The sequence below is a fragment of the Oxyura jamaicensis genome, chromosome 7 (assembly GCF_011077185.1).
Source record: "Oxyura jamaicensis isolate SHBP4307 breed ruddy duck chromosome 7, BPBGC_Ojam_1.0, whole genome shotgun sequence".
Classification (NCBI taxonomy): Eukaryota; Metazoa; Chordata; class Aves; order Anseriformes; family Anatidae; genus Oxyura; species Oxyura jamaicensis.
In genome coordinates this window covers 16,476,157-16,503,432 of record NC_048899.1, presented here as the reverse complement: position 1 = coordinate 16,503,432, position 27,276 = coordinate 16,476,157, and the positions used below count along the sequence as shown (strand labels likewise).

The following is a 27,276-nucleotide window of genomic DNA, read 5'->3' as shown; positions in this document are numbered from 1 at the left end:
TGGGAACAGAGACACACAGAGACATCACAGTTTTGCAGATACGTGGATAATCCCACAAAAGTTGAAGTTATTAGAAGAGGTGTGAAATCAGTCCTGAAAAGCTACAGGCTCTGTTCTTCAGTGCCTCGGGACTCAGAGGCAGCATAAGACCAGCTCTGTGTTTTGCCAGAACATACGAACTTCCCTGCAGGGTTTGAGAAGCATGCACAAACATTGTTTTGCTTCCATTGTTTGTCAGATTTACTGCCAAATAGTTGGCACTAGGCAAAAGTTGATGCATTTTGAACATAAAGTTCAGTGCTAACAAAAAAATATATATTTTTACCTAGGATTTTCTTTTCCTGTGATATCATTCGTCTTAATTTCAAAACATGGAAAAGTTGCAGTAAATTGTGCTAAAGTGATTTATTACTAAGTTTTCTAAAACATGGTTTCTCTGTAGGATGCAGGCAGCCAGCAAATTGGCTTTCTTTTGGGCAGTTGTGGAGTAACACTAGCTTTAACCACTGATGCTTGTCAAAAAGGCCTTCCTAAAGCTCAGACTGGTGAGGTGGTTACGTTCAAAGGTATGTTTCCGAGCTACTCAAATTTCTTTATGGGATAAAGAATGTGTATATTGATAGTTGGTGTTAAGCCACCTCTTTGAGTTTGCTTGCATGCTTCTAGCTTATGTATAAAGAAAAACTACCATAATTGTCAAGAGAGTATTTAGTGCTTCTTCTTCCTGTCAGGGGTGTGATGCTGCAGCCTGTCATTATCCCAGAATACTGGGGGGAAAAATATTTTGGAAGTATAATGATACTAACTGTATTTTGGAAGTGTAATGATACTAACTTTTTTTTTTTGTTTTGTTTTGTTTTGTTTTAATTTGAAGGTTGGCCTCGTCTCATTTGGTTTGTGATTGATGGGAAACATCTGGCAAAACCAGCTAAGGACTGGCATCCGCAAGTACGGGATGCCAGTGCTGAGATTGCTTATATTGAGGTGATCCAGTATAATATGCCTAACTTATTGTTACACTATTCCCATTTATGTCACAGCACATTTTCTTCCTTTAATCTTCTGATGCTACAAAAAAGATGACTATAATATGTAGAATTGTGGAACAAGAGTGTTTTCCTCAAGGTTACCAGGAAAACTGGCGTGTGAGTGGTTATACTGGCATTTGGGGATCCCTGGGAGAATTTGTTTAATTGGGGTAGAGAAATGGTCAGGTTTCCTGTGATATTAGAATATTTGCTGAACATAAATACATCTCTTACATAACTCTTTGATTATTATTTTTTTTAAAAAAAAAAAAGTTCACCTCCTTTTTATAATAAAATATCCTTTAAGTTCACTACTGAAAATTTTAGTTATTCTGTTGTTAAACTAATGAGTGTGTAAACTTTCTCTTTTCAGTACAAAACAAGTAAAGAGGGGAGCACAGTGGGCATTACTATATCTCATGCTTCCATGCTGGCACACTGTCATGCATTGACTCAGGCATGTGGCTATTCAGAAGGTAAGTTAGCTACAACTTTAAAATGATGATCATAGCTTTGATTATCCAGGAAAACTACATTGCAAAGTAATTTTACATGTAATCATCCTACATCAGTGATAAGCAAATTTCACCTGATCAATAAAAGACATCCTTCTAAAATAAGGTTAGATCTTATGCCAAACTTTGATTCTGTGTTTTGAATCACATAAGACTTTTGAATTTCTCAGAAAAAGCATAGAAGAAAATTTAGTACAGCCATGATATTTCTCACTAATATAATTCTTTCAAATATAGCTCAACAATTTGTAGTTGAAAATTTCAGCAGTTGGCATCAAAAGCAATGTTCCAGTCTGCATAGCTTTTTGGCAAAGTTAACAAACACGTGGCAGTAGTATTAAACTGAAAATTAGGTCTTAAATTCTTTGTGATAATCTAGTCTATAATTGTACTTTTAAGGTGATTGTAGCAAGTAACATAAGACACTTTCATATTAAGCGGCCTATATACCACTTTTTTTTTTTTCAATCTGATAGATTTTTCCTTTGTTTTCAGCTGAAACACTAACGAATGTCTTGGATTTCAAAAGAGATGCTGGCCTTTGGCATGGAGTGCTAACAGTAAGTATTTGAATGAATGAAACTACAGCAATAAGATTCTCTTTGGGGTAGTGCATTATCATCAGAATGTGGTCATAAACCATAGTTTGAGAACTATATTTATATTTTATGAATAAAATAGTCCGTTTTCACTAACAGACTGGACAGATATACCTTAAGTTTTTATTGACTGTACACATAGTTTTCGCTGATGTGAAACATGAGAGTTATGCTGTAGCTGTGTTTTTTTAAAAAGATATCTGTGTATTTATTAAAAAGATATTCTGTGTATTCTTTGAACCACTTGAAACTTTTTTTTTGAATATTTTTCTCAGAGTGTTATGAATAGGATGCATGTCATCAGTATTCCCTATGCGCTAATGAAGGTTAATCCACTTTCGTGGATACAGAAAGTCTGCTCATACAAAGGTAACCTTAAAGTATTTCTTTCTTTACCTACCTCTTCTCTGATGATTTATTTTTTAAAAAAAAAGGCAATATTAAATTAAAATCTGTATAAGATGTCTGCTCTAGGCAAGGCCACTGGTGTTTTATCCAGCTGACTTTCTTTGCCACCATGATGCCTCAGCTTTAGCAATCAAGTACTGCAAGTGCATTGTTTAGTATACTGATGGACTGATTGATAAGCAACTTTGATGGCTTATTCTTATAGATCTTTAATGATGACTATTTCTCATCCTGTTAATTGAGTTCATAGTAAGCATTTAAATTCTGTAATCAAGTCCATCTGGAGACAGGTCATAGTAGTTAAATAGTAGTAGTTTGAAATTTGTTTAATAAATTTATGTAAGTACACAAAAATGTTTAGATAATTTAATAAATGTTGTCTTTATTTTGTTCTGCACACGTGCCATAATTATTTTCTTCTTTTAATTTTCAGCCCGTGTCGCAGTAGTAAAATCACGTGATATGCACTGGTCACTTTTGGCTCAGAGGGATCAGAGAGATGTCAGTCTAAGCTCTTTACGAATGTTAATAGTGGCAGATGGAGCTAATCCATGTGAGTACAGGTGTATTTTCTGAGCTGTCAGTCCAAGGTGAACTGAAGTACATTCTAAATCACAACACCGTTTCTGTACTGTAGGAGCTCAGCAGTTCATCTTCAGAAAGGCAGACAGCAGCATTTTGCTAAGAACACTGGAGAGGAACTTTCACAGAAAACATTCTGTTACTGTTTATGTAAAGAATAGTTGGCAATGTAATTTGAAATAGGATTTTTAAATTTAAAGTAAATCATAATGTCAGTTTTGAAGTAGTTGCTCATGTTGTGCAGGTAGAAAAAATCTTTGAGTTTCAGTGTGTCTGATTTCTGTACATTCCCATAGGGCTTCCAGCTCTTCCTGTTTGTTGCCCATGCTGCGTGCATTGGTGTAGATGCACTTCAGTTTCACCATTGCCCTCACCCCCAACCCTGGCAGTGCTCACCCAGGCTCATGTCTATTGAGCCTCAAATTCCCCCCTCATCCACCTGCACACCTAGCTTAAAGCCCTCCTGATGAGCCCTGCCAGCTCCTGGGCTAGAATCCATCTGCCCCTTTGAGACAGGTGGGACCCTTGGGAAGCCATCAGGCCAGGTGCTGAGTAAGCCTCCCTGTGATCAAAAAGCCCCAAATTCCTGCAACAGCACCAGCCTCTCAGCCATGTATCGATCAGCTGGGCCTCCCAGGTCCGCTGAGTATCCATCCCCACCACTGAAGGGATAGAGGAAAACACCACCTGCTGTGCTGGTTTAACTTGGGTGGGCAACTGAGCTCCACCTCACCCGCTCTCACTCCCCCTCCTCAAAGGGAAAGGGGGAGAAAATATGATGCACAGCACTCAAGGGTTAAGATAAGGATGGGGAGATCACTCAGTAATTATCATGATGGGTAAAACAGACTCAGAGTAGGGAGATAGTAAGATTTATTGCCTATCACTAACAAGCTAGAGAAGTGAGACAAAGGAAAACAAAAACAAAAACACCTTCCCCCCATCTACCCTCTTCCATCTCCTCCCCCCGTGCGGCGTGGAGGAATGGGGTTGTGGTCAGTCTATAGTGCTTTGTCTCCACTGCCCCTTCACGGTCACTCTCTTCCCTTGCTCCAATGTGGGGTCCCTCACACGGGATGCAGTCCTTCCTAAACTGATCCTGCGTGGGCTTCCTACAGGCAGCAGCTCTTCAAGAACTGTTCCAGATATGGGTTCGTACCACAGGGTCCATCCATCAGGAGCACTCTGCTCCAACCTGGGTCCCCCACGGGCAGCAGCTTCCCCCAGACCCCCTGTTCCTGCGTGGTCTCCTCTCTACGGGCTACAGGTCTGGCCCAGAATCTGCTCCGGTGGGGGTCTTCCACAGGCCGCAGCCTCCATCAGTGCAGCAGGCCCACCTCCTCCACCGTGGTCTTCTCCACGGGCTGCAGCATGGAACCTTGCTCCACCATGGTACTCCATGGGGACATTCTGCTTCACCATGGTCCTCACCACAGGCCTCAGGCAAACCTCTGCTCCGGTGCCTGGAGCACCTCCTGCCCTCCTTCTTCACTGACCTTGGCTCCTGCAAGGCTGTTTCTCACTCCTTTCCCTTTCCCAGATGCTGTTTTCCAGCACTTTTTTTCCCTGCCTTAAATATGCTCTCACAGAGGCACAAACAACATCACTTATTGGCTTGTCTCTGGCCAGCAGCGGGGCCCTTATCTAACATGGGGCAGCTTCTGGATTCTCCTCACAGAGGCCACACCTATGCCCCCCCCTGCTACCAATACCTTGCCACGTAAACCCACAGCTGCGCACCCACTCCATCCAGTAACCACCCCAGTCCCCTGAAGTCCCTTTTGATAGCCCTCAGGCTTCTCTTAGCAGTGTCATTGCTGCCAGCCTGAATTATCACTAAGGAGCAATTCTGTGGCATCTGAAAGAAACACTTGTAGAAGAACTGTAAGAACTGCATCACTGGCAGACTTTCAATGATGTTAAGTTTTATGGATCGTTGCCTCAGAAAAATTATGCAGAATTTCATAAATCTGTTCTGAGTATGCAAAGAGTCACAGAATTACATTCTGTGAATTTGTTGTTAACCACTTTTTTTTTTTCATCAAATCTGGAATCTAATTGTAGGCTACTGTGTCCTTTAGGCAGTTTGAAAGTGTAGTTTCTGTGCAAGGATACAATCTTTGTACAACTGAGCTTAGGGTAAGCATAGATTCTGAAGTTCTGCAGATCAAGCTTTCCTACGCCTGGCAGAAATGTTTCCAATTGTGTGACTGTTCTTTTTAGGGTCAATATCTTCTTGTGATGCATTCCTGAATGTATTTCAATCCAGAGGTTTGAGACCAGAAGTAATCTGCCCCTGTGCTAGTTCCTCAGAGGCGCTAACTGTTGCTATTCGCAGGTAATTCTTTATTATTTTTTTTTCTGAGGACTCTGAGGACTGAAAACATTTCTTGACTATTGAAATGTATCTGGTGCTAAGGTAATTATCAAAAAAAGACAACTACATACACAAAGGTAATCAAAGACCTAGACAGAGGTTTGCAGGTTACACCTTCACTGAAGTAAGTGGGGATTTGTATACATATATATGTATATTTATTTATTTATTTAAAACGTAATATTTTCAAGAAGTAGTCAGCCATACTATTTTTAAACTGTTTTGGAAAACGGGGTCTGATCCTCACTGAGTTTGCTGTAAGACCTTTAAGAAATGCCTCTAAAAACAAGACTTCTGCTTACTTGGGAGGAAGAAGATACTGAAAATTCAATTAATCAATGACTGACATATTTTGTCTTGTAATAAGAGGCCAAAGAAAAACAATAATAATTGTAATTGGCCTGGAAAATACTATTCAATTTCTAGAGATAGCAAGTGATGTGCTGAGGAAATAGAATGCTTTGCTTATGAATAGGCAAATGAATGCTGGATTTTTTTGGGCAGTGGTTTTGAACAAAATGTACTTTTGGGGGGAAAATACATTTCAAGAAAATCTGATACAAAAAATATATATAAATATTGGAGAATACTCTCTGGTGCAAGAACTGGCCTTTCCCAATAAATAATAATAATAATAATAATAATAAAACATAATTAACTTTTTTTTATATATAACTCTTGGATTCTTCTGTTCTATGTCATCACAAAAGGTGAGCAACTGCACAAAATGGAGTTGTTAGTCCTCAACCAGTACATCTCAGAGAGTACTGTCAAGCCTACAAACACTTCCTAATTTTTCTGTTGGACAGAAGATTTAGCCTTTGAATACTTATTCTTGACACTTTGCCCATAATAGATCTAACTCCTCTCTGTAACATTTTAGGGTGGGAGGAAGATATGTGATGTTTTGATCTGTTTTTTTTCTTTTTTTTCTTTTTTTTTTTTTTAATTTAGTAAAATACATTACCAGTCTTGAACTCTTGTTCATGTAGGGTGAAAAAACATTCTTTCAGTTAGCCTTAATAAACTTGACAGAATTGCACTATGTTTTCAATGACCCTAAGCCCATTGGTCTGTTGGTTCATTCTGATTTGACTTTCTGTTTTTCAGACCTCCAGAACTGGGTGGGCCTCCTCCAGGAAAAGCAGTGTTATCTATGAATTGTCTTAGTTTTGGTGTGATAAGAGTGGATACAGAAGAGAAGTTGTCCATTTTAACTGTCCAGGATGTCGGTCAGATTATGCCTGGAGGTAGGAAAACATTTCATGTAGGTTTACACAAGTCCATGTAACTTATCTTTACAATTATGCTTGTGCCAATGAAATAAATGAAATTGGTAAATGAGAATTATCTTCAAGGTAGTATGACTTACATTTTGACACATTACCTGAACACTTCAGTATTAAATACTGTCTCAACTAAATTATTAAAAGTTTGCAGTAGAAATTACTGATGATAAATTTGAACAACTATAGGTTTTGGTGTGAACAGATGCATTTGACTGGTTTTCAGAGTTGTGGTTTTGTACATTTGTTAGCATTAGTGCAGACTGTTTTACAGCCATGTAATAACAAGTACAGCAGAAAAAAAAAATACCTTAAATCTTAGTAAGAAATGTTATGTTTTATCCAGCAGTTCTTTCTCCTAGCGATAGTCCACTTGTTCATACTGAGCTGCAGCTGCTCTGTGTGTGCTGTGACAGTTCTTTTTCTTCAGCAGCACCTGCAGCAGTTCTCTAAGCCTTTTTGTGTACCACAGGAGCATGTGGAGTCCCAGATACCTGCTTTGTTTCTCTCAGCCCTTCACAGTGTGATTTAGAAGAAATACAAGCTGAGATTGTTTGATATCTGGCAGCAATTTACTATTTTTGAAGGCTTTATTTTTATTGCTGCTTTTTTTGTTTTTATCTTCAGCTCTCCAACATTCCAAGACCTAGTTTTGTCCTCATGTGGCTTTACCCACCTGTTTGTTTATGGCCTAGAAACCTAGGTTAGCACTGAATTTTTTCATCTTTGAAACTAATAGTGAGTGTATGTGCTACTGTCAGACTCTTCATTTTGAATTGCTCTAGAGTCTTTGTAAAGAATATGTTTTATCTGGTGCTGGATATGCAATTAACAATAATAACTTAAAAATTCAGGAAGCGGCAATTTTGGTATTTCCTCTTAATAAAGCTCTGACACTGAAACTCTGGGAAATGAGCATGCTGGGATGCCTCTCTGAAGTGCATTTACACTAATGCACACAGCATGAAGAATAAACATGAGGAAGTAGATGTGTGCAGTTGTAGGGCTACAGTTGTGTTGGGATCACGGAGACATGGTGGGTTGGCTCTCATCACAGAATCACAGAATATTAGGGATTGAAAGGGACCTTGAAAGATGATCTAGTCCAGTCCCCCTGCTGGAGCAGGAACACCTAAATCATGTCACAGAGGAACGCTCATGGCTGGAGAGTTGTGGTAGAAGGCTCTTTAGGAAGGAAAGGCTGGAAAGATGAGGAGGAGTTTTTTCCCTTCACATGAGAGAACAGTTGGAGTCCATGGAGGTCTGCCTGGGGATGGATGAAGAGCCATCTAAGAGATTTTGGGTAAGGGTAGAGCAGATTGGTACAGGTGACATTGTAGTGGGTGTCTACTGTAGGCCACCTGACCAGGAAGAAGTGGATGAGGCCTTGTACCAATGGCATTCTTACATCTATGGGCTCTGCTCTTCATGGGGACTTCAAACACCCTAATGCCTGCTGGAGGGACAACCCAGAAAGGGCATAAGCAATCCAGGAGGTTCCTGGAGTGCAGTGATGACACCAGACACAAGTGATAAAGGAGTCACTGAGGAGAGTTGCTCTGCTGGATCTCATATTCACAAAAAGAGGAGAGGGGAGGTTATTGGGGATGTGAAGGTTGAAGGCTGCAGTGATCATGAGATAGCAGTATTCCAGATCATGAGAGGAAGGAGCAGGGAAGAAGCATGATCACAGTGCTGGACTTCAGGAGAGGAGACTTTGGCCTTTTCATGAATTGGCTTGAAAGAGTCCTGTGGGATAACATTCTGGGGAGGAGAGAGGCCCAAGAAAGCTGGTTAATATTCAGAGAGCTCCTCTTCTAAGCTGGTATGTTTTAAGATGTCATTTACAGACAATTGGCATCACTACCATGATTTTATACATTAATGAGAAACATGGAGTGACTTGTCTCATGTGAGGGATAGTTAAGTGTGTATTCGTCTTATGCCTTGAAGCGATATGACTTGCAGTGGATGGCTATTGATATTTTAAAAGAGTAGTAAGTGGCAAAACTACTTGTAGGTTAAGCTGAACTTAGATGACTTAATTCATTAACTGTTTTAAAACTCTCATCAGCATCAAGCTATTAATCTGTAGGACAGATTAATTTCAATTTGACAGAATGATAAAACTTCCATGTCTGAAGGTATAGTTTAGCAGAAACATGTCTGTACATTCTTTAAGTCAGAACATAGATAAGAGGGTGCTTTCTAGGTGATAATCTAAGAATTTTGTTTCCTGTGACTGTCTCTTTAAAAACAAAAACAAAAGCAGTTGTTTAAAGATGTATGCCAAATGAAAAGAAATTGTTGTCTTAAAGAACTTAATTCTTTCAAATGAGTCTGCGTGTCCATTCTAGTATTGGATATACTTGTGCCTTGCCTTGTAAGTTTTATGATTTTTCCTGTGTAGTATCATGGAGAATGTGCTCTATCTCTTCTCACTTCGTGTTTGGCGCACAGGAGAGAACATACCACCATTTCCTTGCCTGTCAGTTGTCACTTTGAGTTACTCTGCAGACTGATGAGTCTTGATCTTTCCCTGTTTTTTTCCCTTTCTTTAGATTGCAGTGCTTTCACCAAAGGCCTAATTTGAGTGTCATGCTGTCCCTGAAGGCTGTGCTCCATACTTACTGAATACTTCTGTAAAGTCTTGGAAGTTGCTATATGCCTTAGTCATTCAAACATCTTACAACATAGGAGCTCACATTCCTGAATTTCATTTGGTCAAATGAAGGTTGAACTAGATCTCAGGTCCCTTCCAAGATGGGTTTTTCTATAATTTCTATGAAATGTGCTATGAAAGTAGTCTCCTAGCCAAGAACAAGTAGTCATGCTGAGGCTTGTTCAGTCAAGCCAAATGGTTTTGATTTCAGTACCCTTGAAGATCCCTGGTGTGCTTTATTCAGGAGCCAGCTTCTTAAAACGTCATGGACAGAAAGTGTCCACTGCCGCCGTCCTTTTCTGCAGACCTTGCTATTTGTTCTGAGACACTGTGTGTCCACCATCTTACAGTGTCTTAATCAGCAAATAAGACAGGCCCCTTAGCACCAGCATGATATCGTATGTTGCTGCTGTTTAACCCATAGGCCACTCTTGATGCTATATTCTCTTCAGTTGAATGGCTGTTCACTTTGATTATCTACCATGAATGTCAATCACAAGAGCCACCAGGAAAGTGCAGGCATCCACAAAGAAATGTCCTCATGAAAGGTAGCATGGGAATTTGTAGGAGAGAACCTAGTATGCATTTCCCTGAAAACTCCTATGTAGCTCCTGGAAGGATGATGTTTCGTCTCACTTGTTGATGAGCTTGGGCTATTTTGCATGCTTTCTGTCTTGGAACCAACCTTGGTAAGAAGCAATATTTGGCTCATAATGGTCTTTAGTTCATATTTATATTTTTTTTTTCAAATTGGACTGGTAAAGATGGTAGTGAGAGTACCAAACCTCTCTTCTTTCTGTTTTCAGCCTGCAACTTCCCCATCAATTGGGATGCAACTGGCAAGTCACGTATCATCTTGGAAGCTTATAATATCTTAAGCTAGGATGTGACTGGTCAGGGGGACTCAGTTTTGCCTCCCTGCTACTTGCCATTTCCATTGTTTTGCAGGAATTGTCCTCACATTGTTTCTTTGACAGTAGAATAACCCTATCTAATCCAGATCATCTATATCCCCACAGCTCCTAATTATACAAAACCTGTTTCATAGAAAAAGTGCTGCAGCAGTTACTTTCTTAGATTCAAACAGAAAAGTTTAGGTTGGAGCCAGATCTTAAGCTTCTGCAAAACAAACAGGATGTTAGGATGCTTGCTTTCTCTTCAGTTTGTGGATGTCTGTGTCTCAGCAAACATTTGTGCGGATTCTGGTGATTATCATGATGCCTCTTCATTGCAGAAAAATTTAGTTCCTATTTCTCAGTGTCTTTTACAGATTTTTGAAAGGAGCTGTTACAGAACAACTTCATGATGCTTTTAGTCTTATTCCTTACATTGTGAATGTGACGAGACAGTATTCCATCTTAGCCCTCAGAATTTATCATAGTAGTCAGTTCTGTGTTCCATTTGGCTTCAGACTGTCATGTGACAGCACAACACCCTCCCACTATAGATCTACTTTTGGAGATCTGTGGTGATGGGTACACTTATGATGAGATGTTCTCTTCCAATTTAAATGTTGTGCTCTGGATACTTGCATGACCACCTTTAGAGTCTAGATTCTTGTTCATCTTTGTCTGTGAATGCCCTTACTTTATGCCTAACACCCTTTCCAGAAGAGTGGGAAAATATTCAGGTCCTTCCACTGAACAGCCTCATATGCTGTTTTCTTCTCTGGAACTACTGCAAATGCCTTCAACAGTGGTGGTTAGAGGTGTTTTATCCTAGCTTTTTTTTATTCTTCCTGAGGTTTCCTGCTTCTATAACAGAAGCTGTAAGTAACACCTGCAGTGCTAGGAGGGCCCTCTTTTTGTTTTCATGGCCCCAGGCCTTTCAGGAAGACTTGCTCCCTACAAGAAGATCCTAGAATTCCACTACTGGCACACTTTAACAGTTGCATATGGATCTGCTATGAAACCATGAAAATGGATTGAAAGCACTTTCTAACACATATCAAGCATCTTTGGTGGCAGTAGTTTTCTGTTCTAGCTATCTACTGTGCAGACCTCCAAAATTCTCACATTCATGTAGTGCTGTTCTTGAAATACTCTTCAGTAGGGGTATCGGTTCGGTCATTTGTTTGCACAATAGGATTCTCATCCTCTGCCAGAAATCTCATGTCAGGGCTAACTCCTGAGACTCCATCTGTAAGAATGTACATGTGGACTCATTTGAAGAAAGGAAGTTTTCCTACCAGTAATCAGTATTCTTCATGATGTGTAGTCCACATGTACATTCCTGTCCCATCTACCTTTCCCTTCTCTAATTCTTTTTCAGATGCGATGCTGTTGAGAGACTGAAATGGTGGTAGATGCGCTCTCTTGTATAGCACACATGAAGCAGGAAAAAAAGAAGCCCAAGTACAGGCTCTACAGGTACTGCAAAAGGAAAACCTTGCAGTAACACATGGCAAGGCAGAACTATGCCTGCTGTTAGAATGTATGTGTAGACTACCTATTTCATACATTGGTTACTGGTAAGTATTTTTTTGACTTGGTCAGGCTGATAGGATTGTCCTTGGGCTTCATGGATGGAGCATCAGTTCAGAACCACAGGCTAATCGGCTGTGCTCTCTGTGTTTGTGAATGAGTTGAAGACTATTATTTCTTGTGGTAATAAAGTATCTGTTTCAATTTGTCACAAAGGTTTAAACTGCCTCTTTAAATCTTTCTAGTGTTTTTAATGAGTTTTTCTGAATGACTAAATTATGAACTGGTAGTTCTTTCCAACCTTGTAGTTCACACATTTTCATCAGCTGAAACTCTTGTTCTACTTTGGAGTTGGACCTGTACCAGCCATTGACCATGCAGTCTCCTTCTTTGGTCAGCAAAGGTTAATATCACAGGGTCCCACACTCTTTATTAATAAACATCTGTTGTTCTAAAAATTATCTATTTTTTTATGAAACCAAGATAATCTAGAGGTTGGTCTATTTGTAGGGTGAATTATTGTCTTTCCTGTTCAGACGTAAGTTGTTGGGGACTGAATACTTCACTGAGACTTTACAATGTCCTTAATCACTTTATCAACTAGCAACTTGGTCCATGCTTGCAGCAGAACTGGCTGTATCATGTGTTAGTTTCAGATAAAATGTGCTATGTTCCATTTAGGATTTCTTTTTGTTCTGTTTGAACAATGGTAAAAGTAAGGGCTATCTGTAGTATCAGTTACGACTGGCTAAATTGGAATGCAGTAATACACACCTTCATAATGGCTATTGTCAGCCTTATCTAGGTTTCATATCTGACATAGGTTCCGTGTGCAAAACATTCAAAGGGTCCTGATAGAAATCTTTCCTTTTTACATATAGTACACTTGACAACAAAATACTCTGATAATCTGGATTGGAAGCAGGTGCAATGGGAAAGGGCAGAAAATTAATTCATGGCATACTTTGTGTTGTTTTTCAAAGGCTCTGTTTATTTCATATTGGCTAAAATGACCTTTTTGATTTCTTTTTAATCTTGTCTGTAAGTGCTAAGCTAAACTTCATTGCTCTGTTGTGCCTGCTCCTTTCTTACCCTTTTTCTTTTCACTTTGGTGATGGGAAGAGACAAATCCCAACCGCTATAAGCAAAGGGTCTGCCAGAGAAAAGGTTTATGCTAGAGAAACTTGTAAAAAACAGTGGCTTCAGAAGTCAGATACATAACCAGTGGCCAGAACAAAGATCAGTGAAGCATTTGGTTTTCAAGTGTGTATTTCCATGATTAAAAATAAGAAAATGTCAGTGTTGGAAGATGTGAGATTTCAGAAGAAAATTGGTTTTCTTCTAAGTAACGGGAGGATAACAGTAGTAGGAACTTTATGAAATGAAATACTCTTAATGATTTGAAGAAAGTCGTCACACTGAACAAGATGAAGTCATCACACTGAAGCTTGGAAAGAAATAATGTGTAGTCATGGGATTAGGTTCAGCAAGAGACATCTCTCTGAAAGATGGTAGTTGGAAGACTGCTTTAAAAGAAGATGGGAAATAATGCAGAAAAATCATGACCTGGCAGTGAAAAATTATAATGGCCTAATTTTCTCTCCATTTCTAATGTGTTTCTCACATAACTTAAGGGATGATACTATGAAAACAAAAGTGTAATAATAAAATAAAAGGAGTGGTATGTCTGTAATTATGTATCTTTTATTTTTAATCTTTATTCTCACATGAGCTTTAATTTGAAGAAGCCACCTGCCTTCATATTGAAAAGCAATTGCTACAGTTTTGGAGTCAGTTGCAGCTGATACAAAGGCTGTGAGTCACTGTTCAAAATCAAATGTGTTTGCAAACTTGCATCTTTCATCTTGGAGATCATATTTCACAGGTTGTCAGAAAGAGCTCTCTTGCATGCCGTATTTTTTCTGTAGCTGGTAGATAAATTATATTAAAATTTTTATTTTTCTACCAGTAGCCAAGTAACTTCTGTATCAGTTGCTGAAGTATACCAATGTTATGATTCTGTTTTCTTCCTCTCCCTTTAGCAAATGTTTGTGTTGTGAAGGTGGATGGGACTCCTTATCTGTGTAAAGCTGATGAGGTTGGAGAAATATGCGTGAATTCAGGTGCAACTGGAATGGCGTATTTTGGCCTTCTTGGAATCACCAAAAATGTATTTGAGGTTTGTATTTCTCTGTGTAATGTACAGTTCAATTGTTGTAACTCTGGTATTTCTTCTTGAAAACAATATATTTTTTTCCACTTATTTATTTATTCATTCATTCTTTTTATTTATTCCACTTTTTATGTCTTATTACTTCCCTTTTTTAAATAAAAAGCCATTATGAAATACACTGTCCTTCATTCTTCATGTCAGAACTTGAAATTCCTTCTCTTATAACCAAAATAAAAAGGACCATCAGCAGTCAGTCAGCTACCTATATATTCTGTAATCCAGTGTTGTGTCCATGTTGGCATTTAAATTTATCTCCATTCTGTATTAACCCATAAGTCTTATGTAAAGTTACCTGAAGATATTTCAGTTTATTGGTGCATAGCTTGGGACAGAGAGAAGTTAGTTTGGTATTTGTGAGCTTCTTCATACAATCAATTTGCATTTGTGCAGATAAAATAAATTATTGAAAAAGCTTCATTTGTGTATTGCAAGTAGTATGTACTCTTCAAAGTGAACTCTAGTGTTTGTTTGTTACAATGCTTAGAATGCCAAAAAGTTTGGATATGTGAAATTACGTTCCTGGGTATTTCGATGAAGAGATAGTAAGGATATAAGTCATAATCATTACAGTTTCTCAAGCTAAAGCAAAAGAGTTCTCTCTGCCCAGATTTTTCCTCACAGTGGTACCCTAATTTCAGTTTTTCACTGTTCTGGCAAAAAAGGAGGGGAAGTAGTAGTTTTGCAGTAGTATTGCAGTGAGCAAACATTTGAAGACTTGGCTGAAGTATGGAATTCTAGCAGATAGGTGAGAGAAATCCTGACCATGGTCTTCGTTTTCAAAAAAGCCTCTTTCTGTCAGTTTGCCTAATCTTAATGTCTTAAACACCTTAGCTTTCAGCACTATTGTTAGCTAGTGAGAATACCGGTGAGATTCCTGATGTAATGCAACAGTTGAAGAAAAAAAAAAGGCAAGGAAACCACCTAAGTTAGATGGACTATTATGTTCTTCATTATTCTAAAATATGTTACTCATATTTGACATGATTGTGAATGTTGTTTTCAAGTAATTTTTCAGCTAATTTTTTCAGCTGCAATGAAACAGAGGCAGAAAGTATTTTAACGTTAGTTTTCTTAGTACTGTGTGTGTGAATATTTCTTCTGTGTTCTTTCAGGCCATTCCAGTGACGGCCACCGGTATGCCTGTTTCAGATCAACCCTTTACAAGAACAGGATTACTTGGCTTTGTGGGTCCTGTAAGTGTGAATGAGCGGTTTTGGCCTCACGTTTTCTTGACTCTCACCTCTGAATGACACATGCCCACCCCATTGATCTGGTACACAATGAAGAGGAGATAGGTTGCAATCTGGGAAACAGAACAGAAGAGCTCCTATGACAGCTTGCAGATGAAGTGAAGCCAGAGTGAAACAAACTAGCATCTACCCCTTAAGGGAGCAGTATTTTCATTTATTTTCAGCAATAGTTGGCCCATGTCTTCAACTGCCTCTTGACTAGTGGCAGCTGTGGTGATACTATTTCAAGTCCATACTGGAAGTCAGTGTGTATATGCCTTGAGCTGTGCAGCCCATGTGGGCAGCAAGCTGGCTCCTTTGTGACCATAGATGCACTGAGCACAGTTCTGTGTCAGGGCAGTGACCTCATACCAATATTGTGAATATCATTGGTTTTAGTCAGGCATATTACCAGGAGGTTTTTCCTTCTCTTTTTCTAATCTTGTCTTCTTTTCAGGACTATTTGGTGTTTGTGGTAGGAAAATTGGATGGCCTAATGACAGTTAGTGGTCGCAGACATAATGCAGATGATGTAGTAGCCACAGCATTAGCAGTAGAACCAATGAAATTTGTCTACCGGGGAAGGTGAGTATATTATAAACTTCACCACCATTCATTGAACTTCGTTGCTCTTTTTTCATCTGCAAGCAATGAACAAGCAATATAGTGTATGTGGGAGTTCCGCATGTGGATTTTTACGTGTACTTTTCAGGAAAGATGGCACTAGGTTGTGGCATGCCAAATAAGAACTCGGATGTCACTGCTAATTTGGAAGACAAATAGTAACATCTTGTTTCTCGCATAATAGATGTCTGTATAATTTACAATTATTGTCATATATTATAAACATCAAACTTCAAGTGTCTGTTTAAAACTTCTTTCAAAGCTTCTCTTAAGACGTCAAATGAAGCTTGATACACAATGTAAAATACAACTCCCCTTTGTCCACCCAAGCAGTCTTATGCAGAGTGGCTTAGGGAAGAGCTTTGCAACGTTCTAAAGAACAAACTGGAAGTGCTGTTGAAGGAATTCCAAAGAGTGTGTGAGCTGTATCACCAACCTTACTGCTCTTCAGCTGACAGTCCTTTAGTTCAAGTGTTTTTCTTCTGCAGCTGTGACAGTGACACAGAACTATTACCGACTCACGAAGTCAAGCTCTCTTCATTTTTGCATCACTTGCTCAATTCACGTCATAAAAATAATGGCAGATACCTGGTTAAGACATGATTAATATTTTGTCCTAGAAGTTGCAAGTCTAAAACTAATTTAATTCACAAAAGGAGAGTATGTATTCATCAGTGCCAATTAGCAAACTATGTATTCATTAGTGCCAATTAGCAAACATCATTAGACATGCTAGCCAGTAATTTGGCATAATTGTTGTCTTTCAGGACAGATGAAGTATGTAAGAGCAACAGGTTTAGTGTGCATGATAGAGCTATTTGGCAAGGTTTGCCTAACCCTTGCATGTATGGAACCTGCCCATGTTAAACACATACTACGTTAGTGACTGCAAATTCACTTGACCCCCAATAGAATTTTACAGAAATAAAGTTGCATTTGTTCTAAATTTGTCTGTGATTTTGCAATGATCTGGCATGAATAATACTTGTATGTGTTGAAGCAGTACCATTGAAGATTGCAGTCATTGCCATATTATAATAAGCCATGCTATGTTCATCATATGTTGCATCCTATCATTCTTCTATCCTTTGCGTTTTAGGATAGCAGTTTTTTCTGTGACCGTTTTGCATGATGATCGAATAGTGCTTGTGGCAGAGCAGCGCCCTGATGCATCAGAGGAGGATAGTTTTCAGTGGATGAGCAGGGTTCTACAGGTAGTCAGATCTGTCCTTTCTCTCTTTCCAGGTGAATAAGGCTAACGAAATGAAATGAGAACCTTAGAGCATCTGTTTTCCATAAGAAAAAACTTTCAGTGTAACTAGAGTTACAATATACTGATATTAAATGTATTTCAGAGCTGACAGTTAACAAAAACGTTTGTAAAAACTAAGACTTCTTTTCAGAATGTTTTTGAACTTAGTATTACTAGGATGACAGTTTCTGTCTGTTTTAATTCTATGTATTTCTGCTGATTTCTTACTGGCTGGGAGAGTTAAGACTGAAAATGTTTAAGGTTACTTAGTGCCAATTAGCAAAACAGACACTAAAATCTAAGTCACTAATGTTCTTATTCTAGATCTCCAATAATAAGCAGACAAAACTTTTTTCCCTTGCTTACTGTATTGTGCTTCCTTGGGGGTCAGGAGGGAGTGGAATTCTGGTAGTTGCATTTAAGGATTTCGGAATGAATTGAGCAGTTATAAGAAAGTAAAAAGTGAGAGCAAAATTATAGAAGAAGACTCTGGCGAGGGGACAAATTAAGGGAAAACTAGGGAATACAAGGGAAGTTAGATACCTCCTAAGCACTACACAGTTTTGTAGTTACAATTTCTGTCTAATTTCAGTTTTTAATACTTTTGGAGGGAATACCAGGTAATAAGCTGTTTTTCAGAAGAGAAACTTTAGTTATTTCTGTTTTTAGAAGTGTCATAGCTAAAATTGACACCTCAGTTTTAGGCAGCAAGATGTTTCCCTTCCTATTTTTGTGGTTTTATGTTCTACTGTGCTTTTGTGATTGTGGCATACGTGCTAAATTTGCTGTGATATAGTTTTGGCTTTTTAAAATCTCTGCACTTGTTGCCCACTTTTAAGAGACTTTCCTAATCCCTGATGTGCAGGTGGCATCCCATTGATAGCGTGCACAAGCAAAGTCCTGGGTCTGCTCCTGCTCCCATTGAAGTCATGGCACAACTTCTATGAGTTCAGTGAGTGCAGAATTGGACCCTTTATTTGCAAATTATGGTGCAAGTAAAAATTTTAATGTTATTAAATGACTTGAATTCTTGCTTTATCTACATTCCAGTTGATAATGTGGAATATTTTGTTGTTTGTTGTTTTTTTTTTCTCTCCATCAAGGCAATTGATAGCATTCACCAAGTGGGCGTCTACTGTCTTGCCTTGGTGCCAGCCAACACTTTACCAAAAGCACCACTTGGAGGAATTCATGTTTCAGAAACCAAGCAGCGCTTTTTAGAAGGTGCTCTGCACCCTTGTAATGTCTTGATGTGTCCACATACTTGCGTTACTAACCTGCCTAAGCCTCGACAGAAACAACCGGGTAAGTAAAACAGAACATGTTGCTTAGGTCTACATGTCTGTTTCTGAGGGCATGTGTAGAGTGACCTGGTAGCAATTTGAGAGCTCAGAGTTGTGCATCTTGGATGGCTTCAAGATACCTAACTTAGCAGCGCTAGTGGTGTTGTCAGAGCAGCCTAGAGCTCAGTGGGGGTGTTATGGTCTACCTGGAATCCCAGGTAAATGCAAAGACAGACAGCATGTCCCATTTTTGTGCTTCCATAACTATACTGTAAACTGTTCCAGTACTGGCAATCTTGCACAGACGAGTCTTCTTATATACTGCAACACACATAAGAGAACTGAAGTACAAATAGACCACAGCTTACTGAGTCAGTACTATATTTTTCCCCTCTCTTTAGTGTACCATATTATTCCCTTCTCTCTTCTCTATGGAATATGATCTTTGGTTTTAGCTTTTCATCTTTTCCTGTCTATATTCCAAGTGGCATTTATAGCAATCTACGGTCTGAATTATTGATTGATGCATGTTTATTACATATTATTTTTCTTATTTTGCTCTGTTTTTTAATATGCAGATGTTGGTCCTGCTTCAATGATAGTAGGAAACCTTGTTGCTGGAAAGAGAATTGCACAAGCCTCAGGGAGAGATGTTACCCAGTTGGAAGATAATGATCAGGCAAGAAAGGTAATGCAAGCATCCTAGTGATATTAAATATGTGAGTTGGTTTCTTCAAAGTTAGGGAAGAACAGTCACGGTATTCTGCTGAAACTAAGCATGGGGCATTTTTAGTGAATCTGAATGTTTTCTATTATTCTTTCTCTGTTTCAGTTCCTGTATTTAGCAGATGTTCTTCAGTGGCGAGCACAGACGACTCCAGATCATCCCCTCTTCTTGTTGTTGAATTCCAAGGTGAAATGCATCTTAGATTTTACTTTAAGGTCAAGATCAGTAAAAGATTGTTTGAATTAGATTCGATAAGGTTGGAAAAGACCTCCAAGATCTTCAAGAATTCTAAGACAATAACAAATAGAAGTCTTTTTCCTAAAATGCTTCAAGTTATTTTAATGTGTGATGTCATGGTTCTGAAGCAAATATAAATCATTGGTGATTAGAAAGCGGCATAATTTTTCTACATCTGGAATTTTATTCCATGTCTAAAATTCCAGTGTGCATTTTGCATTTCTAACTTGAAAACATGGCGGCAGTTGTGTTTCCTGCTGGAAAACAACTTCTGTCATTTTAATGGAAGTCACAGTTCCGTCTTTGTTCCTGAGCATAAGGCTAAGAGGAAATCACAGCTGGAGGGTTTTTTTCATTAGAAGATACAGAGCCTAGTCAGAGAACCCCCAGAACAACTTTGGAGTCCTGTTTTCCAGAAGCACTGCATACTCTTCAGGAGACACTGATGCCTTGTCTTTGTTAGTCTTTTCCCCCTAAAAAGGATGTCACTCAAACACAAATAAGTAAATGCTTCAATTTTGGAGCACAGGCAGTGTATATATATTTACATATACATATTATTATTTAGGGCTTTTGTAGCCCTTATGGTATATGACAAGGCAACAGTCTTGTTTCTTAGCAGATAGATCATATTGGCTTGTAGTCACTCTGTTCTTTACTTGACTATTAGTAGTTTTGGAGTATACATAAACCCCAAGCATCCAAAACTTTGTAAGGAGATGTAAAAAAAAAAAAAAAAAAAAAGTGCTTTTTTATGTTCCTCAGTATTTCAACATCCCTGAGCTTGAGGAGCAGTACTGCTGTGTGTATTTCATAATATCCAGATGATTTAGATTCTTCTGCTTCTGTTCTGGCATATTTCCCCCCCTTGTTCTACCTTCCTTTCTTTCCAGGAGGCAAGATTAGTCTCCAGGAGTCAATTTTGGTTTGAGCCTGTACTCACTAGCTACTCTTCCAATGATGATAACAGCCCAGTGACAAATTGGGTCTACCCTGTGCTGTACTGTACCGCAGATATGTGAGATAACATATGGGCTTCCAGAAGGTCCAGCAACAGTCCTGTGAAGTAAGGGATTTGCCTTTGGGTCTCTTGTTCAGACAGGCAAAATGGTTTAGGACATGGTTCAAAGTTTTGACTTTTCTCCTGAGACTCTGGTTTAGCATAAGAAACTTCTTTATTATGGTGAAACTGCTTCATTATGGTTATAGTTAAAAGCCATCCGTAGAATTGGTTTACCTCTCAGAGTAAAGAGGAAGGTTTTCTAATGTGAAGAAGTCCCTTTCTGGGTCAGTTTGTTCAGGCAACTTTTACTTTTTACAAAAAGAGGAAGGGTGACTGCAAAAAGATGATACAGAACTTAAGCACAAATAAATTATTTTACCGTGAACACGTGCCGTAAATAGCTCGGACTAATAAGCTGCAATGCTAAACAGTTGTGTGTTCACCACTCCACATGAGAAACCCTTCTCTTCTATACCTTTTCATGTCAATATTTTTCTCCCAAGTCCTTTAGCTGCTAAAGTTCCCATCTCACTTGTCTGATTTTACTGTTGTTATTTTGCATGACTAGCTCACAGATTTGCACTTCAGCAAGTTTTCTTAGTAAAACCAAGCAGGATGACAGTGCTGTCCTGCATCAGATTAGGCTTTGGATCAAACAGTTTGGGCTGAGGCAGCTTGTTTGGGATGTGAAAGTGGATACTTGTGTAACAGACATTTGCTGTGATAATCCTTATCTGTATAGTGGGAGGCTTGATTTAAGTATCTGTTTCCCTCTGAGGTGGTTGTCCTACCAGTTTTTCTTATATCAGATCGTAGTCTCAGAAAGGATAAGTCGTCATTTCCAAAGACTGGGAAGCAAAACGACCTTCACTGTCTTCAAATCAAAATCTGGATTAAGCCTTCAGTAATCTCCATGACTTTTTTGTGAATGCCTAAGTAACCCAAAGATAGAGCTGTTGCCATTTGAAGACCGTACAAATACATAGTTGCAGGCAATGTGCTTTCCACAACATGGAGTTGCACTGATGTAGAAGTGGCAGTGCATGCCAACTGCAGCTCTGTCCCTTTAATAGCATATCTGTATCAAAGGCATTGCAGAGTTATCTTCACACTCTTGACAATGCTAATTGCAAAACCTGGAGGTTTAGGTGTATGGTAGAGTAGTTCTATAGTCACCTAATTCCTGAAAGATAAAGGTAACTTTTAGGTAACCTACAGCTGTGAGGTTTGATTGCTTAGTCAGCCACTGTATGTACACCTGGATAAAGTGCCACTGGAAGGAGAAAGGAGGGTAGGATTTAATTGCCTGTAATTTGAAGTTTTTGACCAGGTGCATACCTACCTTCTTCACTGTTCCAGAAGCTCTGTGGTTGACTTAAGCTTTTGTGATTATTCTTTTGTTGTGAATGTAGAGAAACCATTAAGGTTTATGGCCTAGCTATGATACAGCAGAGCCAAAGCCTCTGGGCTCTGCTGTTTATGCACTATGTGATCTCATAATGTAAACGTAAATTTGGACAGTGCCTCCAGATACATGTATTTGGCAATCCTGCCCAGAGCAGGGGGGTTGAAACTAGATGAACTTTAAGGTCCTTTTCAACCCAGGGCAATCTATGATTCTATATGGGCCCTTTCTTAGGCCCCTTATCGACACGGTAGAACAGAAGTGATTACAGTCACTACCAATCTGCAGAGAAGGTAATAGGAGATAAGGAAATAGAATAAAAAATTGTTGAATAAGAGGAAAGCACTGCGGTGAGGGTAGTGTTAACAATGTGAAAACAATGTTTGATTGATAGCTTTCTGTAACCCATGCTCATACACTCTGAAATGAAACAAAGCAGATGAAGTGCTTCACTTGCTGCTAAAAGATCTGTGATACTACTGTTTTTTCTCCCTTGGACTATAAATTTCAAATATTTGTAAGGTATTATTTTTGTGGTACCAAATACATTTAAGAACTGCTTCTGATAATATCTGTAGAATTCTCTAACATGCTGTACTTTATTCAGTGTCAAAATGCTTTCGGCAAAGTTTCCTGAAGTTGCCTCTGTTCTCTGCAGGGCACTGTAACTAGTACTGCATCATGCATACAATTGCACAAGAGAGCAGAGAGAGTGGCAGTTGCACTGATGGAGAAAGGACGACTAAATGTTGGTGACCATGTAGCCCTGGTTTATCCTCCAGGTAAGGCAATGCAAACAGCAAAAATCAAAGTCAGACATCATGAGAAAAGAAACTGCTCTTGCCAAGAAAACACTCAAACATCCTTCTAATATAGTGATATATGGTAGTGATTTAACATTTCAAGGAAGAGACTTGTTCTATTAATAAGCTGCTTCTCAAAATGTCAAACTGAATTTACCAAACTTTTTATCTAACCACTCCAGATGTCTGGACAGTTATGCAAATATAGTTTGATCTAAACCACATGAAAAATTCTGGATTTTCAGCCTCAGAAAATTGAATAAAACTGGATACGTATCCATGGAAAGTAAGATTAGGGATGTCAGTGTTGATATTTTCATGACCACCTGTTCTTTTCTGAATGACTGTCTACAGAAGTGACATCTGGACCTCAGACTTGCATTATTAGTGTGTATTTACAAGTATGCCTCCGGAAAAAAAAATCCTCTAAAAGTAGGATGACTGAGTATTTCATAGTTACAACTGTGAAAAAATACTTTTAATAAGAATTTGAGTCATCTTCATAACCTTACAGAACCTTGCTTTTTTTAAAAAAAAAGTTTTGTTTATGCCACCTGTCCATGAAAATAAATGTCTACAATTTTTAAAGTTTTTAGATGTTAAATACTTTTTGCTACCTCTCAAATACAAATTATTTTAACCTTACAGGATTGGGTTTGGCCAAGAACAGACAGTTGCTTTGAAAAGACCTTTGAGACAAATCCTTACATCTTAATAAAATAAAATTTCTCAGTGCATATTTTGATCTTGCTGAAAGGGTTTGACCTTTTGTTCTGATAAAATAGCTTTAATTTCACAAATATTCTTTACAGGTGTAGACTTAATAGCGACTTTCTATGGCTGCTTATATGCTGGCTGTATACCTATCACCGTTCGCCCACCTCATCCACAGAATCTTGCTACCACTCTGCCCACTGTCAAAATGATTGTAGAGGTACGTATAAGACATTTCTCTTCTAATGCTTGTGGTGGGTATAGGTCAGTTGATGCAGATAGTGACGTTGCCTGATAAGTTATTTGGCCACACTCAATGTAAAACAAGCCAGAGGAAAATCAGTGTGCTGTGACTGAGTCAATCAATACTTTTTTTAAAACTGGTTTAAAATGTTCTTTCTGCTGTTGTAAATTATTTTGCTTTACTTCCGCTACTTTTCTTCATGTATTCAGCTTACTAGTTATTTTATTTGTGTGGATACAAAATTACTGGAGAATTCATTAACTGGTTTCACAAATGTTTTTAATCCATGTTTTTTTTGTTTTGTTTTTACAGGTCAGTAAGTCTGCATGTATACTTACCACACAAGTGATAATGAAACTGCTGAAGTCTAAGGAAGCTGCGGCAGCTGTAGATATTAAGACCTGGCCCACTATTTTGGATACAGGTACAGAATGTTTGCCCACTAGATAAAATAAAATGTAAATAGGTTGGAGACTGATTGTTGTTGTTGTTGTTATACCATAGCTGCCTAATTAAATGGATGTCTCTTGCATTGCATTGACATAGCCATCTAGAACCTACTGAAAGCATCCGGTGTTAATTCTGTAAAGACATATTTTAATCCTGTGGTCTCTCTAGATGATATGCCAAAAAAGAAGCTGACTAGTATTTTCAGACCTGCATCTCCAGATATGTTGGCATACTTGGACTTCAGCGTGTCTACTACTGGCATATTAGCAGGAGTAAAGGTAGAGTACTTGAAGAGAGACTGTTAAATTTAATTTCCTTATATATTGGCATATTCTGCATTCATTCCTCCTGCCAGTGGGTCATCTTAGTATTCAAAAGGCTTGTTCTAAAATTTGTATGACATCAGAGTTTCTTGATGCACTTTTTGGAAGCATTCATTCCTACCTGGTTGTATGTGAGGAATCACTGAAGGGACTAAAGGGAGGGTGTTTGTGGTGAAGTTCACAAATGTTTTCCATTGTGATTTATCACACCAATATTAGACATTCCTTGACATTATTTGACATCACAGATATCACTTACAGATAGCCTGAAAAGTAGCTAAAAATTTGGGCTTTTATCCCTTTTCTGTTTCACGGGCATGTAAAAAGAATCACTACCAGTTGCCGTATCTTCTACAACAGACATTTCTGTTAGTATTAAATGTGATATCCCTTTTTAAAAAATCCGTGAAGACAGCCTGCTTTCTTCTTACAGATGTCACATGCAGCTACAAGTGCCTTATGTCGTTCTATAAAGCTACAGTGTGAGCTATACCCTTCGCGCCAGATTGCCATCTGCCTTGACCCTTATTGTGGTTTGGGATTTGCACTGTGGTGCTTGTGCAGGTATGCTGTTGAATCATAGGTTTTTGCTCACGTCCCCATCTTTCTCCTCACTTCTGTAGAATCCTAGCTAGTTGTAGTGGATGAGACTATAAGAGTAACCCCAGATTAGCTTTTTGTAGGCATTTCATAACAACATATGTTTTGTAGTAAAAGAGTTCATTTAAGTCAGTCAGTTACTTAAGTAACTTTGGTTTTGCAAGTGGAATTAATTAGGCACCAAATCCAAGGGGGGGGAGCAAAAGGAACTTAAGTGTTGTCATGGTTATCTCCTCTGATGGTTTTGAACTTCTGAAAACTTTGAAACTCTTTGAAACTCTGGTGGTTTTGAACTTCTCCCCTGAACGATGTTCATGTTTCCTATGCTATGTCAGCTCCTTGCAGAAATATCTTTCCTACCAAATCTCTCCTCTCATTCACCAAGCAGATTTAGACAGGTGTTCTTCCTGGACACAGACATGAGTGGCGTTTGCTGCAAGGCACACAGTCTGTGCTGAATATTGGGCGCTTGGGGAGAGGGTGAGAGAAGAGTGGGGAGGGGCAGTGAGTGTGAGTGAGGTGGGGGCCAAAAAGCATGGATGCTTCCTCATAGCTCTGAGTCCCCAGTGAAAGCTGCCAGGACAGTTTTGATTCTTAGGTCAAGGCTAGGCAGGCAATGCCTGTCGTGCAAGCTGTGTTGACTGCATGCTATGCCTAGCAGGCAGACAGAGATAACAGGTCTGAGAGACAGAGCTGCAACCACAGCTTGCCATGGGAAGCAGGCTTTGCAAAGAAGGCAGAGGTTTGTGGGATGGCACAAGTATTCTTACCTTCTCTCTTACTGTACTTTACATATGTGAAAATTAAAAGTTGCCTAAATTTCAACACATTGAGAATTTATTTGCCTGTAGTTCAGTGTAACCTACTGCAGGACAGATAAATTCACCTTAAAGTTTGTGGCTTAACTTTAACCCATAGTGCCTTGCCAACTAATCAGCTGAAAACCCAGTGAGACGCTTGCTTTCTAAAGAGATGAGTTGAAGTTCATATAGATATCAAGCTCTCAGTTTTCCTGTAGTTGTTTGCTTCCCTTTGTCTTTATGTAACTTCTCACTTTTTTATGATGGCTTGAAGTTTTCATGCTTGTTTTCTTCTTTTCCTTAGTGTATATTCAGGTCATCAGTCTATTCTCGTCCCTCCTCTGGAACTGGAGAGCAATGTATCTCTCTGGTTGTCTGCTGTAAGTCAATACAAAGTGCGTGTCACTTTCTGCTCTTACTCGGTGATGGAGATGTGCACCAAAGGGCTTGGAACACAGACTGACATGCTGCGGGTAAGTGGACTTGTCTTTTCAGCACACTGAAATACAAATACTTGTATTTTCCAAAAAATACTTAATTTTGTCCTGTAAAACATGGTCCTCTAAGAGTTTATTTGAGAGCTTTTAATTATCACTTGTTTTTCAGGAAATACTGAGATTGCTGAAAGTTTAATCTCTTGCATTTCTGAGGGGGGAGACATCTTATGTTCTCAACTGTTTATTTGTGCCTCCTCCGTGCTGCTGAGTATTTCTGAAATTTTGGACAAAATACTTAGGAAGGCAAAAATAAAAATAAAAAGCCAGCCAAACAGACAAAACAAAACACACACAAGAAAAACCTTCACCCCCTGCCTGCCCAACCCCACACTTGCCAAGTCTCACCTGCTTTTGGGTCTTTTCACACAAACAGTATTGAATTCTAAAACTGATGTCATCTTCCTAACAGCTGTAATTACACACTTTACACCCATTTATTTTGAGGGAAATCTCTTAACTGAAGTTTAATTGATTTGAGAATGCACTTGTGTCTCAGTCGTAGGAGAGTTTCCATGGCTTTAGTAACTAAGCTGCTCAGGACCTCTGCTGGGAATGTTTGGCAGCTTGTTGAGTGCAAGAAGGCAGCTACATTGTGCTTATTCTCAGTATAGAAACAAAACAATAACAAACAAACAGAAACTTCTGTTCCTCTGTTCTCCTGGACCTTACTGAAGGGAATCTTGGCCCACAGCCAGTTTCTATGGTTTCCTATTGATGCTGATGAGTGTTCATAACATCTTGAGTGCTCTGCCTTTATCTGAACTTTGTAGCACTTGGAGCAAGCAGACATCTTTTGAGCTTCATGTGGATGCCTGCCCCTCCCTGAGACACAATCATGTTTTGTGTTTTTTCAGCTCAAAATGATGAGTGTCTGTGTCACAGCTATGTGCTGTGAGTGGTTTCTGTCTTGTGCATCACACTGTGCCACAAAACTGCTTGGCACAGTTTTAGAGGGCTGTCCTGCTTGGATGG

The 27,276-nt window shown here is 38.9% G+C and overlaps 1 protein-coding gene across 8 annotated transcripts in view; it reads left to right on the top strand.

The window, feature by feature from the left end:
• DIP2A (disco interacting protein 2 homolog A) overlaps positions 1 to 27,276 on the top strand; it is a 105,250-nt gene that overhangs the window by 63,874 nt on the left and 14,100 nt on the right. For 5 of the 8 annotated variants that reach the window (XR_004752208.1, XM_035331085.1, XM_035331086.1 and 2 more), the window contains 21 exons: positions 443 to 566; positions 875 to 984; positions 1,402 to 1,504; positions 2,039 to 2,103; positions 2,418 to 2,511; positions 2,984 to 3,103; positions 5,356 to 5,470; positions 6,620 to 6,759; positions 13,923 to 14,059; positions 15,226 to 15,306; positions 15,800 to 15,927; positions 17,066 to 17,180; positions 18,322 to 18,523; positions 19,080 to 19,189; positions 19,334 to 19,414; positions 22,532 to 22,655; positions 23,489 to 23,610; positions 23,947 to 24,058; positions 24,253 to 24,362; positions 24,841 to 24,971; positions 26,112 to 26,280. Coding sequence is in view for 5 of the 8 variants with exons in the window: in XM_035331085.1 (XP_035186976.1) it covers positions 443 to 566; positions 875 to 984; positions 1,402 to 1,504; positions 2,039 to 2,103; positions 2,418 to 2,511; positions 2,984 to 3,103; positions 5,356 to 5,470; positions 6,620 to 6,759; positions 13,923 to 14,059; positions 15,226 to 15,306; positions 15,800 to 15,927; positions 17,066 to 17,180; positions 18,322 to 18,523; positions 19,080 to 19,189; positions 19,334 to 19,414; positions 22,532 to 22,655; positions 23,489 to 23,610; positions 23,947 to 24,058; positions 24,253 to 24,362; positions 24,841 to 24,971; positions 26,112 to 26,280 (2,493 nt within the window). In the remaining 3 variants the exon portion in view is untranslated. Of the gene's footprint in view, positions 1 to 442; positions 567 to 874; positions 985 to 1,401; positions 1,505 to 2,038; positions 2,104 to 2,417; positions 2,512 to 2,983; positions 3,104 to 5,355; positions 5,471 to 6,619; positions 6,760 to 13,922; positions 14,060 to 15,225; positions 15,307 to 15,799; positions 15,928 to 17,065; positions 17,212 to 18,083; positions 18,171 to 18,321; positions 18,524 to 19,079; positions 19,190 to 19,333; positions 19,415 to 22,531; positions 22,656 to 23,488; positions 23,611 to 23,946; positions 24,059 to 24,252; positions 24,363 to 24,840; positions 24,972 to 26,111; positions 26,281 to 27,276 lie in introns of those variants that run through there. The other 3 variants (XR_004752209.1, XM_035331087.1, XR_004752210.1) reach the window with 3 other exon arrangements.